The sequence below is a fragment of the Canis lupus genome, chromosome 10, assembly GCF_011100685.1.
Source record: "Canis lupus familiaris isolate Mischka breed German Shepherd chromosome 10, alternate assembly UU_Cfam_GSD_1.0, whole genome shotgun sequence".
NCBI classification, from domain to species: domain Eukaryota; kingdom Metazoa; phylum Chordata; class Mammalia; order Carnivora; family Canidae; genus Canis; species Canis lupus.
Genome location: NC_049231.1, coordinates 68613989 through 68628144, shown reverse-complemented (window position 1 = coordinate 68628144; position 14156 = coordinate 68613989). Strand labels below are relative to the sequence as shown.

At 45.9% G+C, this 14156-nt stretch overlaps 1 protein-coding gene and 1 long non-coding RNA gene across 2 annotated transcripts; both read right to left on the bottom strand.

Moving 5' to 3' along the window:
* Positions 1–1655: 1655 nt before the first annotated feature.
* On the bottom strand, positions 1656–2534 carry LOC119876753 (putative proline-rich protein 21). The gene has a single exon (XM_038551591.1). The coding sequence runs from the start codon at positions 2532–2534 to the stop codon at positions 1656–1658; it is 879 nt and encodes a 292-aa protein (XP_038407519.1).
* A 1986-nt stretch (positions 2535–4520) lies between these two features.
* Positions 4521–13869, bottom strand: LOC111097805. Its single transcript, XR_005365260.1, has 2 exons — positions 13731–13869; positions 4521–6113 (listed from the first exon to the last, which is right to left on the bottom strand). It is a non-coding gene; the product is annotated as an uncharacterized LOC111097805 (long non-coding RNA).
* Between the last annotated feature and the right edge of the window lie 287 nt (positions 13870–14156).

The window sequence follows — 14156 nt, the reverse complement described above, 5'->3', positions numbered from 1 at the left end:
GATTCCACGGGGACAGACCTGCAGACAGGCTTCTCGAAGGGGCGCTGCCAGGTGCGGGTCTCCCCTCTTTCCTGCGGGGGAACCAATCCTCTGGGAGACCTGGCAAGCGGCAGAGGCTTCCTCAGAGGCACTGGGAGAAGAGCTCCGCGCCGGGTGCTTGGACTCTCAGCAGCCCGGTGTGGGGCGTGGGCTGAGGCGCGGCACCCCAAGGAGGCTGCGACAGGGAGACAGGTGCAGCGCGGACGGAGCAGGAGAAGCCCGGAGCAGAAGCGGGCCTCGGTCAGTTGGGTCAGCCTCCCTGGGCTCCGTGGCGCAGGGAGGGGCTCCCCAGGACGGCCAGGGGACAGGGAGTCGGGCAGGTGCAGGCAGGTGTGCACCTGGGCCCTGGGAGGAGGACCGTGCTCGGCGGCCTGCAGGCCCTGGGCCCGCCGCACGTTCAGCTCCATGTCTACACAGCCCTGCCATTTAGTCGTGGGGGTCAGAGCGTTCCTCGGCGGGCCGCGTTGTCCAGGACCTGGGGACCGGTTTCGCAGGGAGGGAAGTGTCTGAGCGGACGTGACGGCCGGAGGAGGCCAGCCAGCAGGTGCAGCCGGTGGGGGCGCGAGGGCCTGCGGGGCCAGGGCCTGGGCCTGGGCCTGCATCCGTGCCCCGGAGCCGTGCTCGGGCAGGGCCTCTAAGCAGCCAGCATGGCCCTGAGCTTGCTCCCCCCTTGGGGGATGAGGGGAGGTGGGTGGAAGGCTGCTAAGATGCTCGGAGGGCCCCCCAGGAGGAGCTTAGAGACGTGGGCGATGTATCAACCCACACGGGCCGGGGCTGCCCGGATCGCAGCTCTTCTGGCAAAACAGACCTATGGGACTTGACAGCGGTTCTGAAGAAGAAACGGCCCGGCCCTTGTACGTAAAGCTTGCTACTTCCAGGGCCTTCCCAGAATCCCCCGCCCTGCCGGGCTCTCTAACCGAGCCTGCTGTCTATTCTAGGCGCGCACACACCTCCGGAACCGCCGCCCCCAGGGAGCCCTTGTGGGCATAAGCGCTTCTTCAGTGAATGCCATCTCAAGGAACAAACGGTCTTTGCTTTATTCCCCCCCCCACCCATTATTTGCTTGGCGGTCTAAGGAAGGACGGCTGCTTCTCACAGGCCATCAGAACTACCTGGGGTGCTCGCTGACACGGAGATTCCCGAACCCCACCTTGTGCAGACCTGCCAAGGTAGGGAGACTCTCTGAGAGTAAACCCAAAGCATCTGCATCTTACTAAGCACCTTAGATGATCCTTGTGACCGCAAAGTTCAGAAACGGCTGGGGGCTCAGCGGCTGAGCTTCTGCCTTCGGCCCAGGCCCAGGCCGTGACCCCGGGGTCCCGGGATCGAGTCCTGCATCGGGCTCCCCACAGGGAGCCTGCTTCTCCCTCTGCCTGTGTCTCTGCCCCTCTCTCTGTCTCTCAGGAATAAATAAGTAAAATCTTAAAAAAAAAAAAAAAAAAACCTGCCTACGGTCTATTCACTGTAGTTGTTCTCTTCCATGTCCTTTACTCATTCCCCCAACACTTGTGGGGCGCAGGCTGGGCCTTGCACAGACGCACATGGGTTGGGCTGTGTTCGGCAGGAAACGAGGGCTGCAGGAATCTTCCAAGCATAAAGTGCCAGAATGACATGTGTCACCGAACTATCTCCCGTTGGCGGCTCGCGGGCGGGGAGAGGAATACGGAAGGCAGCACCTGCAGAGGAGGGGGCGAGCAGGGCACAGCGAGAGCGCGGCCCACGCCGACCAGGAGGGGTCTGACGTGGGCTAATGAAGGTGAGCACGCAGCGGGGGGCCTGCACGGAGGCAGCCTGGCCCGTGCCCTGTGGGCCACGCCGTGGAGGGGTGGAGGGGTGGAGGGCTGACCGCTCGGGTGGCCACGGAGGTAGGGATGGACGTAGGGATGGAGGTAGGCACAGAGGTAGGGATGGAGGTGGGCATGGAGGTAGGCACGGAGGTAGGGATGGAGGTAGGGATGGAGGTAAGGACAGAGGTGGGCATGGAGGTAGAGATGGAGGTAGGGATGGAAGTAGAGATACAGATAGGCACGGAGGTAGGGATGGAGGTAGGCATGGAGGTGGGCAGAGGTAGGCATGGAGGTAGGCACGGAGGTGGGCACAGAGGTAAGGATAGAGGTAGAGATGGAGGTAGGGATGGAGGTAGGCATGGAGGTAGGCACAGAGGTAGGCATGGAGGTAGGCACGGAGGTGGGCACAGAGGTAAGGATGGAGGTAGAGATGGAGGTAGGGATGGAGGTAGGCATGGAGGTAGGCACGGAGGTGGGCACAGAGGTAGGGATGGACGTAGAGATGGAGGTAGGGATGGAGGTAAGCATGGAGGTAGGCACGGAGGTGGGCACAGAGGTAAGGATGGAGGTAGACACGGAGGCAGGGATGGAGGTAGAGATGGAGGTAGGGATGGAGGTAGGCATGGAGGTAGGCACGGAGGTGGGCACAGAGGTAGAGATGGAGGTAGGGACAGAGGTAGAGATGGAGGTAGGGATGGAGGTAGGCATGGAGGTAGGCACGGAGGTGGGCACAGAGGTAAGGATGGAGGTAGAGACGGAGGTAGGGATGGAGGTAGAGATGGAGGTAGGGATGGAGGTAGGGATGGAGGTAGGCATGGAGGTAGGCATGGAGGTAGGCACGGAGGTGGGCACAGAGGTAAGGATGGAGGTAGAGACGGAGGTAGGGATGGAGGTAGAGATGGAGGTAGGGATGGAGGTAGGCATGGAGGTAGGCACGGAGGTGGGCACAGAGGTAGGGATGGAGGTAGGCACAGGGGTCGGGATGGAGGTAGGCATGGAGGTGGGCACAGAGGTAGAGATGGAGGTAGGGACAGAGGTAGGGCGAGGGATCATGGCTAGTCTGAGCCAAGAACCACTTCAAGGGAAGACTCTTCAAAATTGTTATTTATATATTTGGGAGAGAGAGAGAGAGAGAGCTCGCAGAGGAGAGGCAGAGGGAGAAGCAGGCTCCCTGCTGCTTGGGGAGCCCGATGCGGGACTTGATCCCGGGATCCCTGGATCACAACCAAGCCGAAGGCAGATGCTCAACCACCGAGCCGCCCAGACGTCCCCTCCATTTATACATTTTTATAAACTAAATGCGGGGAGTAAGACAAAGAAAGAGTCAGGGAGACAGACCGAAAGAACGAGAGACACGGAGAGAGGTTGGGATCCGAGAGCGTGCGCAGCCAAGGCAGGTGACCATTCCTAAGGAAGGAGGGTGGGGCCGGAGACGGGACGCGAGCAACCTTGCCGATGTGCAGGCTCCCTCTGCGTCTTCAAGCTGTGTTTAGCAATGAGTTTAGAGACGCGTGCTTTGGGGACTTTTGGAAGCCATTTGTTAACAGCTGCTTACACGTCTTGTTGGCTGCCACTAGGTGGTACTCGTGGCAGGACAGATTGGCCGGGCTTTCCGCGGCCCGTGCTCATCCCGGGCACCTGCACTGGGTGGAACTGCTTACCTGTAGAGAGTGATGCACATAACTTCACCCGGTGTTATTAGCATATATTCCCAGAGCTTAGGGCTTGGGGGCCCCCGACTTCCCTTTAATTCCCCCTCTGGATAGGAGGTAAGAGATTTTTCTATTTCAGGCCTATCAAAATATTTTCAAGTAAAAAACTGCCTCTATATAAATTGTACAGAGTGTGGTCCATGTGCTTCTCTCAGATTGATCTCAAGATCTCCACTCTACGCTAGTATTCCCAGGCCAAATTTTGATCGGATGCATAAAAATAACTTAACTCTTTTTCTCTGATGTCCCCCTTGACCTGAGGTTTCCTAGTTCCAAGAATGAGGCCTTCCTTTTCATCCACTCACCCTTAATTCTCCCGGACGGTCACGTCTTCCGCCCGCCTCAACCGATGGGGGCAGGAGACGAAAACGTCTTACCACCCATCGGCTTTCCATGTCCCCTGATAACTCAGTAACTGTGATGTCGGGCTTTCCCCCATTTAGGCAGGCGTATCTCCTCTCCCGTCATGGAGGGTTCTGGACTGGTTGTCCCTTTGTTCTAAAACAGGGTTTCGTCTCCAAAGCGTGCACCCCAGGCTCCCAACCCCGGAGTTAGCGTAGCTTAGCCGGACGCAGTGAAAACACTCCGTGCTGTCTGCAGAACACCAGGGAGACCCACCCCAAACTCCCACAGCTACTCAGTCCCAAAGGCTGCAAGGCCAAGAGGTGCCTGCCGTGGTTCTGGCGTGGCCGAGGTGGCCGAGGCCTGTTCCCAGTTGTATAATCCTCACTAGGCCTGCTGGAGTCTTTTAACCTTCTTACCCCCTCCAACCCCCCCTCCAACCCCTACCGGACTCCTCCAGCAGGGGCAGTACATTGAGTCAGCCTTTGGATCAAACCCAAGAAGAAAACTACCAAGGTTACACAGCTGTACGAGCCACTTCCTGCACAGCCGGTCGGGCCACTGACAAATACCAGAGGGGAGGCTCAGGAACACCGCATACCAGCAGCATTAGTGTCCCATAGATATTAGCCACTATCCATTGTTGAGAATAATAAAGACGACTGTTTATTTGAGCTCTTGCTCTTTGCCAAGCCCTTGCTAAATCCTTCGGCCACACCGGAGAGCAGCCGTGTAGCTCCCGTTTGACAGATAAGGAAACAGGGACTTGGAAAGGTTCAAGTGACCAGGCTCAGATTCATCTATTTTCAAAGCCTGTCCTCTTAATCCCTATGCTTTTACGAAGATGGGTAAGGGCCCCGATCGTTCAGAGATCCGCCTACACCCCCACTTCATAGATTACTGAGGATCTCGACTCCCCCTCCCACCCCCCACGCCCCCACCTCCTCTGACCCCTTAGTCCACTGTCTTTTGCAAAAGGGAGAGAGAGAAGTTCAAGGCAAGAAAGTAAATGTAACCTTGTCCACGGGATTTGCACTGACATCTTGCCTTACACGTTTTTAAAGGCAAGAACTGTCTTTTGGGTGCTTTTTGTCTCCTCTCGGCGATTCCTATGATTCTCTGCACTTTGATGCGTCGGTGACTGGCTGGCCTCTAGTTCCCATTCGGCGTCAAGAAGGTTAATGATGGGAAAATAACTCAAGGTTTGTTATTTTCTGTGGGCCGAGATAATTTTTTTTTTTTTTTTTTTTTTTACCATTTGTTTCCCTTTACCACGAATCCTTAAGAATGAAATGAAAATTGGTTTCCAAATTGAAATATTTCATCTAGTTTTTTTTTCGAGGAGTCTAATCATATTACTTTAAGAAAAAAAAAAAGAGTGGATCAAGCTGGTGTGGTTGTTGGAAAGCCGTAAACAAGAATAAATCCACCACAACCTTGTCTTTCCCAGGAACTTGGAGCAAGAGCTTGTTTTCATGGTATAATTAGGTAGGGATTTCTGTGACTTAATTTAAAAGCCTGAATTATAATCACCTTTTGTTCTTTCTTCTTCTTCTTCTTCTTCTTTTTATTTTTTCAAAACAGTTTTCTTCTCTACTACCCCTGGATGAACCTGGCTCTGCCTCTCCAAATTCAATGATGTCAGGTCAGCAGGGAGCAAATTCAAGACTGTGCAATGCCCATCAGCTATTAGCTGGGGAGATCCCTTCATCCCCAAGGTCCAAGTTCAATTCTAAAGGGCATGTTTTCTTTTCGGCGTACGTGGTTATCCCTCATGAACAGCAACGGGTGTTTGAGAGTGAATGTGAAGAAGGCTTTGCAACCCTGAGATTTTTCCAAGCGTGAATGTCACGAGGCCAAACTAAACACGGTTTTGCTCTTTGGCTCCGACAAATGGTGATACCCCTGAATCAGAGACTCCAAGTGATGAAATGTCCACACAGGTGGCTTCTGCACGCGTCACCTCGAGGACACGGGCTTTGAGAATGGCCTGTCTCTGTACTTCTCGGGCACCAAGCCGTTGTGACCATGCGAGGGAGGGGAGGGGGCATTTCTGAACAGGGCTGGGGTTTGTTGTTGTTTTGCTGCCCAGATGTCCTACAGCTCGTGCCAGGGAACGAGCTATACTCAGTGCTGCGTGAATGTCCTGTCGTGGAACACTTGCATCCCCAGCTACCTTCGGCTGATTTTATCAGTATCAGAGACTCTGACATCATGCACAGAGACACAGGCACTGGGGAAAAAAAAAAAAAGCAACCAAAATGTGAATAACAAACTGTTCGAGATGAAGCAGTTCTAGAGGGCTGGCTCCACTTGCCCGAGAGGTGTGTAGCAACACCAAATAAGCCAAAATAAGAGGCAGCCTTGTTTGTATAGAACTTAATAGGCCCCAGAGGGGAAAGAGCTCAATGAAACAATCTCGCCTAATATTTTTTTCTTAGGTTCTTTGCTCTATTTCATGGAACCGATGATTTAGAAAGGTCTCTAAAATGCACGGTGGCAAGAACACCAGTCTGCCAGGGTTCTCAAAATGTACGTCAATGGCTTTAGTCTTATTGGATATACAACTATCAATAGCAGTAGTGGCATTAGCATGAACTTAAACTCAGTAATTTCTGACAATGAGGGCTTGACTGATATTTCTAAATTCTTTACGCCCCCCAAAAAAGAGTAGGAAACAACATGACTAATAGTCAGATGAAGACCCTTTCTTTTCTTCTGAAGATATTTTTAAGGATATAAACAACCCATTCTCTTCTTTGCTGGTATTAACCTACAAGAGACAGAAAGTCAACTTGTAATTGTCTTTTCGTGACTGTTGGCCTCAATTCCTGGCTCAGGACATAATAATATAAAGCAACTGGTTTTGTCTTGCATGAGAAACTAAAATTAAAATCTCAGGAGTTACTTATTTTAACCCAGAAACAGGAAAGGAAGCAGTCTGTTAGAAAAAAAAAGTCATGAAGACAGTTTCTCAAATGTGTGGACCTTTTTAACTTAGTACCAATCTATGACAAAAAGCAAAACGAGACAGGAGTGGGGTTTTCCTTAAGGTTTTTAAAGTGTTTTTGGTTTTTTTTTTAATGTCTTTCTCTAGTTGCAACTGGACACTACTACTGGCATGTCACAATCTACTCTGGGGAATGACTAACTAAATTACTATATCCATAAATATTCTAGTGGAAAACATTTGCAAGGCTCATTTTCATAAATACACTGCAGTGCCTCGAAGTTGAGACCCATCTCATAAGACTAAATTCAATTCTATTTTTCTACATTACAGTCAACAATTTCAAGGTGTTATTTTAAACATCACAACTCCAAAAGTATGACAGAGAAGAGTTATATGGATGCTATATAAACCAATATTGCAGTTTATTACAGAAAAAAAAAAAAAACTACCCAGTGATGGTGGATTCCATTTTTCATACTCTCTAATTCTGAAAGTCAAGCAGCCTCTAGCATTTATTCTTGGCTGGGATAAGTGGGTTTTTTTTGAAAAATAAAATTTGGATGAATGTATGTTATTCCAGCTCTTGACACATTCAATCTCTGTTTTTTTTTTTTAAATCATAAATCATACTGCTGTTATCAAATGTTTAGCTTTTGAAGAAGAAATAACACTAGGTGTTTATTTACCAAAGCTAACTGAGTTGAAGTCACAGCTAATTCTGTCTCATTCTTGGGATTCTTCTAGTCACAAATTACTCAGTGAAAGGAGCAAATGTGCTATATTAACTGAATGCTTGAGTAGTAAGTGAAGTTGCTTATAAATTGTGTTACCCAGTACACAATATTCTATACTAGTCATCGGTTAATCTATAATTGGAAGGGAAATTGTATTTCAGACAATAAACCTTTATCGAGTGCCTTCTATACATCAAAGGATTGGGACAGAGAAAGAAATCACAAAATAATCTCTAGATCATCTTACAAATTACAGTTGTCGAGACAAAAATGTGAAAGTAGTAACTACAATAAACAAGTAAATAACTTGTCTGCAAAAGAGGAAAATCTTTCGTTTTCCCTTTCTGCTTTTGGTCTTCAGTGTTATTAAATTCCATTTTTAATCCACTTCCAGGAACAATGTGAAGCTTCCCAGGTAAGTTCAGATCTGAAAGATTGAGGTGTTGGCATTATCAACAAATAATTTGTGAACACAGTTCCTGGAAACAAAGAGCTAATATTTTTGAAGATCTCAGTAGGACGGACAACCTCTTCCCCTCAACTGTATCGATCTAAAGAGAAGTAGAAATGTTTTCATATGTGAGGAACAAGTCTCTTCTTTTTTTCCTCCTCTTTTTTATTTTTTGAAGGTTTTTTTTTTTTTTTTTTAAGTCATCTCTACACCCAATGTGGGGCTCGAAATCACAACCCCAAAATTAAGAGTTGGCTCCACGGACGGAGCCAGCCAAGTGCCCTGGAATGAGTCTCTTTTTTCTCTGTAAACACATAGGGCTCCAATTCCAACCTCCTTGGTTCCCTTTCCTGGCTTGGCAACTTCTTCCCACACGTCCCCAGGGAAAACTGCTTTGTCTCATGGACACTTCATCTTCCAGCCTGGTAAAAAGGGGAGGAGGGATAATAATGCTTTTACTGCAGAGGTGTTGGTAAGAATTAATTAATATTTATAATGTGCTACATTAAGGTCTTCAAGTGATTCATAACTTAGAATTTATATGGCTCTTGATCATTGCTTAAAGTATTTAAAACAGTTCTTGGTTTTTCAATTCAGGCCAAAAAAAAGGGTGGTGGGGGAGGAACAAATCTTCTTACTTCAAACAGTAGGATTAAGCATAGGAACACTTTGGCTTTCCTAGGAACGATTATTTTCCTGAGGTGAAAATACTGCTTTAGGCTATGAATAGAGTAGCCTTCATTTAGAGCTGATAAAAGCCAAAGGAAGGAGGTTCTACAAAGCCATTTTAATAGCTTATCCTGCCATCTTTGGTTGTGTTTTCGAACTATTCGCTACTCAAGGGGAATCAGTTCATCTTTTTTGTAATTATTTAATTCTAGCACTTAACAGAAACCCAAGAGGTCATTTGATTGACGTCCTTCTGCCTGCAGTCATAGTACTGAGCTCCGATTCTGCAAAGCAACTCTCATTTTATAGATAAGGAAATGAAGGCTTGGTGAGAGCTTAAGGAACGGAGCAGGGATGCAAACTCCCAACATTGGACCACACAGCCCATTCCCTTTCCACTCCTTCCCACGACCATCTCCAGGAAATACCGAGAGCTGCCATACCCTGTGCACGTATACTTTCCATCCCTATCCTTCCTCTGGACTTAGAGAGGAAACTAAGCCATTCTAAGGAAACTTGAGTCTCATCCCCAGAAGAGATCAAACCATCAGTTATTTTTGAAGGATAGGTAGTTTACAATCACTTTTAAAAAAGACACGTCTATAAATTTACATTGAAGACACAGTAGCTACCTATATCCTTTCTTGAAAATTGACTTAGGTTCACTTAGTTTCAGTGATTTTTATACCAAGTTAAAAGGCATGTGATGTTTGCAGAGCCCTTTAAACTTTATATTGAAGCATAATATACACACAGAAATGAAGTATATTGTCGAAATAAAACAAATGTCTAAGATCCATTCTATCTGTACCTCATAAGATGTGATGCCATTTCACATCTCAGAGAAATGTATACAAGTAAGAATTAGCTCTAACAATCTATACATTACCTCATATACTTAAGAGTGCTCTGAAAGGTTAAGGTCATTATGTAAATTAAGGTATCATTGGTAAAATATTATTATAATTATCATTGTTTTAAGTGATAATGATATATTTTCCTGTGCCTTTGAACAGCAGACAGGACACGATAAAGATAATTCTTATTTATTTATTTAAAGATTGATTATTTAGAGAAAGAAAAGAGAGAGATCATGAGCGGGGGTCGGGGGCAGGGGCAGAGGGAGAGGGAGAAAGAACCCCAAGCAGACTCTGAGCAAAGCACAGAGCCTCACACCGAGCTAAACCCCACGATCCTGAGATCACTACCTGAACAGAAATCAAGAGTCGGACATTTAACAGACTGAGCCACCCAGGTGCCCCAAGATAGAGATAATGTAAAAAATCATAGGTGCCTCTGCACACTACCACTATCTGTAAACACTGATTAATAACCCGTACAAGTATGAATATGTATAAAAATGTGTTCATACAATTTACCTCCACACAAGTTGCATAAATCATCTTCATTGTCTTTTAGAGGAATGATATGGCCTTAAGGTCCAGAAATACCTAAAACCTTGGATAGCAATTGAGAGAAGTCAATCCTTTTTTTTTTTTTTTTTTTAAGATTTTATTTATTTATTCATGAGAGACACAGAGAGGCAGAGGGAGAAGCAGGCTCCCTGCGGGGAGCCTGATGTGGGACTCGATCCCAGGACCCCAGGATATTACGCCCTGGGCCAAAGGCAGATGCTCAATCGCTGAGCCACCCAGGAGTCCCGAGAGAAGTGAATCTTGAGTCGATATCCATCTTCATCCTTTCATTTGGACTCATATTCCTCTGTTTAACATTCACTGAGTGTCAACAGAGAGACCTTTTCAAACCCACATCATTGTCCTAAGCTGGTAAACATCCAACCCCCAACTCTGGAGGCTCTGTGATGCTCCTGAGCTGCAAATGCATGTTTGTGGGAACATCACCAATGGGCATAGAGCTTCTATTATACTTGGTTACACTCTTCTTATCTTTAGACAGGGAGTCTGTTCAGCCCTACCTCTAACTTAGTTGAAGGATATAGGCCACCAAATATCCTGCTCTGTGCCAAGACTCAAATTAAACACAAACAAAATGCACACACCGTGCAAGATTGACTTGGACTCAGTCCCTATTCTCGGTGTCTATTATGACAGGTGCAAGAGCTGAGCAGCCCTCTGGGTACCACGTCTCAGCTGTGCAGCTCCCTCCTGGTCATGGGGCTCTGGCACCATTAGCAGAAAACACCCTGAGAAGACTCCCTAAGGGGCTGAATTCAGCTTTTGTCTGCCTGGTGAAAAACATAATTCTTCTCCAACAATTCCCCTAGGATTTTCCGTAGGGAGTAACATATAACACTAAATTGACCCAATTTGAAGAACAAGTTAACTAAATGAGAAAGAAAACAATATCCCGTAAACATATTTTGACGAAACTTCAGTAGTTTGAGTTTAATGTCTTATCAGATTATATTCTCTTTTGGCACTGAAATCTGGCTAACAGTTTTCAGGAAAAAACACATTTTTAGAAAATATTAAATATAAATGCAGATATTTAAAAAATCATAAAAACTGTCTGAAGAGCTTTTATGAGAGTAATTTAAATTATTTATTAAATTTACTAGAGCCCCGTATAACCAAAGTACTTAAATACTTTGATGTTTTAACTTTTTAGGGTTGAAATTTTTACAAAGTTTCAGATAAAAAAAATATTTTTATTTACATTGCAATGTTTTTTTTTAAATCTTCATTTTATAAACATTAAGTGGTCCCAGAACTCAAGCAAAAAAAAAAAACAAAAACAAAACCAAAAAACCAAAAAACAAAAACAAAGCAACCAACCAATTAAAAAGAAAGTTATGGGGTGAGGAGTGGAGAGAAATTAGAACTGATCTATTGTCGTGTAACACATTCTCCTACTAAATCAGACGGAGGAATTTTAGATCAGCAGATAAAAAGCTAATCCAATTTCCCCTACGAATGCTTGGGGGTACTTTACTGACTGCCACGGTGAGGAAGTATTTCTGTATCTACAATTAATGATAAAAATGAGTGGTCATTATCCACATAGAAACACTGTACTCCTGGTACCAAAAAAAAAAAAAAAAAAAAGCCCTCAATAGCTAAATTCATAAAGCAACTAAAAATAAGTAGACAGAAAGTCTCTATGAATCTTTTTCAGGGAAAAGTCTCTTGACTAATTCAAAAAGTATCAGTCTTTGCTCCCCTTCAAGCATTCCCTTGATTTCCTTAACTTCTGGTTACATAACCGATTCTGTGACTTGTAAACAAACAGCCCCATCGCTTAACAATTCGGGATCTGTGGGCTTGTACTGCTGTTTCCCTGTGGGGGTTGAGAGCTGCATAATGATTTATTCCTTCCCCGCCCCTGCCTTCTTTTCCTATTTGGCTCCCTCTTTTTTTGTCAAAGTAGGTTAAAAAAAAAAAAAAAATCCAAGGGAACTCAATGTGAAAACAAACCCCGGTGCTAGAGGATGGAGGCCAGCAATTTCGATGCCCAAAGTGCAAGAAATGCAAAGATGTGAGGGTCTCGCACTTGGATGAGCTCCCCGCAGGGAGACCACTAGGATGTGGTCTTTCCAGCAACCCCTGGGCTTCCAATCATATGCTTTTGGATAAAGCAGCTTTGATTCTCCTCATTTCCCACGCATGAAACTCTCACAGCTCCAAAGAGAGCTCTGCCTGCAGAAGATCCGCGGTGGGGGAGTTCAGGAGGAGGCCGGGCTCGCAGGCGGGAGGGGGGATTCACCTCCCTGTCGGTCGCTGGCGGGCCCCAGTGACAATATGGGCTGCTGGCCAGTCGGATGCTTGCCATTCTGGTGACTGGACCTCATCGATTACCTGGGATTGAAACCCACCTAATTCCACCCCTGAGAAGTTAGATTCCAGAGGAGCGGTTATGTGGTGGATTTGATTTCGTTTCTGCAGTGCAGATTGAATCCGACTGATACTGTGGCATGTTGTACCACGCATTTCCTGGCACTTTGTGTTGCTTATGGAATTGTCAGGAAGTGTTTTCGTTACATAATGGTTTAATGCAGGAAAAATAAACACGTGGACAAATGAAGTATCTGGAATTTTTAAAAAGTAGAAATGCGGCCTTAAGGAAGGACACACAACAGAGCCTTTAAATACCTTCAGTGATTATGAATGTTAAGTAATTCTTTTTTTGTGCTTGCTATTTTAGAAGACCTTTTTTCTTTTTTCCTAAATATTAAAAAAATTTTTTTCTCTTTTCCACTTATCACTTATTCTTCTACGATTCTGGGCAGTATAAATGATTTCCATGCCAAAGAATCTCTTGGAACATTAGCGTCTAACATCTAAGCTCCTAGTGGACTTCCTTCTTAAAAAAAAAAAAAAAAAAGCCCCTGAAAGTATTTTATTAGCTGCAACAGAGCAGAAATAAGGATGTTTTAAGATTGCAAAAAGCAGAGATGCCTGGATGGCTCAGCAGTTGAACAACTGCCTTCAGCTCAGGGCGTGGTCCCAAGGTCCCAGATCAATTCCCACATCGGGCTCCCCACAGGGAGCCTGCTTCTCCCTCTGTGTCTCTGCTTCTCACTGTGTCTCTCAGGAATAAATAAATAAAATCTTTAAAAAAAAAAAAAGATTGCAAAAGGCGTCTTTGAATAGTGTCTGGTGATTTGCTGTTAGTCCAAGGAGTGTTATGTGATTTGTGATAGAGGAATACTTGATGATCTCTCTCTCTATCTCTTTTTAAAAAAGAATTTATTTATTTATTTATTTATTTATTTATTTATTTATTTATTTGAGAGAGAGAGAGAGGGTGCATGCACAAGAGAAAGCACAAGTGGGGGGGTGGCAGCAAAAGGAGAGGCAGAGGGAGAAGCAGGCTCCCCACAGAGCAGGGAGCACCAGCCCCACCCCAGGACCCTGGGCCATGACCTGAGCCAAAGGCAGATGCTCAACCTACTGAGCCACCCAGGCGCCCCTTGGATGATCTCTCTATATGATGCTTGCCCCTCTTCCTTAAAAAACCAGGTTGTCCTGGGAGCTTTCTGACCATAGTGTGTCCTCTCGCTTTGTTTTTAAACTGTATTTTCACTTGTCTAATTTTGAATAAGAAAGTCCTATTTTCTCTGACCTTGATCCACATGATCCAGGTTGAACGCCGCCGGCCCCAGTTCCGTAGCCTGCCGACTAAAGTGAGATTCTGAAGCCAGTTAGCTGCTGCACCCAAGAAATCAAGAGGCGCCTCTGTGCTCCTCTCAGAGACTGCCTGCCGTTGGAGCTTGCCTGGTTTTGCTCTGGCAAGTTTCATAAGGTTTGTTGGAAACAATAGAAGCATAGATTTGTAGAGTTGAAAGAAATGGTGCTTGGCCTTCACCGATTCTAAATCCCTTATGCTAGAGATGAGAAAATGCATTCCAGACAAGGATGGAGAGCTTGAGGGGCACATTTTCTATTTTTTTATTCTTTTTTTCAAGAATCCATTTTTATTTTTATTTTATTTATTTATTTTTTTAAGAATCCATTTTTAATTCAAGTTCATGGTAACAATGTTTATACC

What these genes read in the sequence shown, in the direction of transcription:
- LOC119876753 (XM_038551591.1), bottom strand. Translation starts at nt 2,534, where the DNA reads ATGCCTACCTCCATCCCTACCTCCATCTCTACCTCTGTCCCTACCTCC.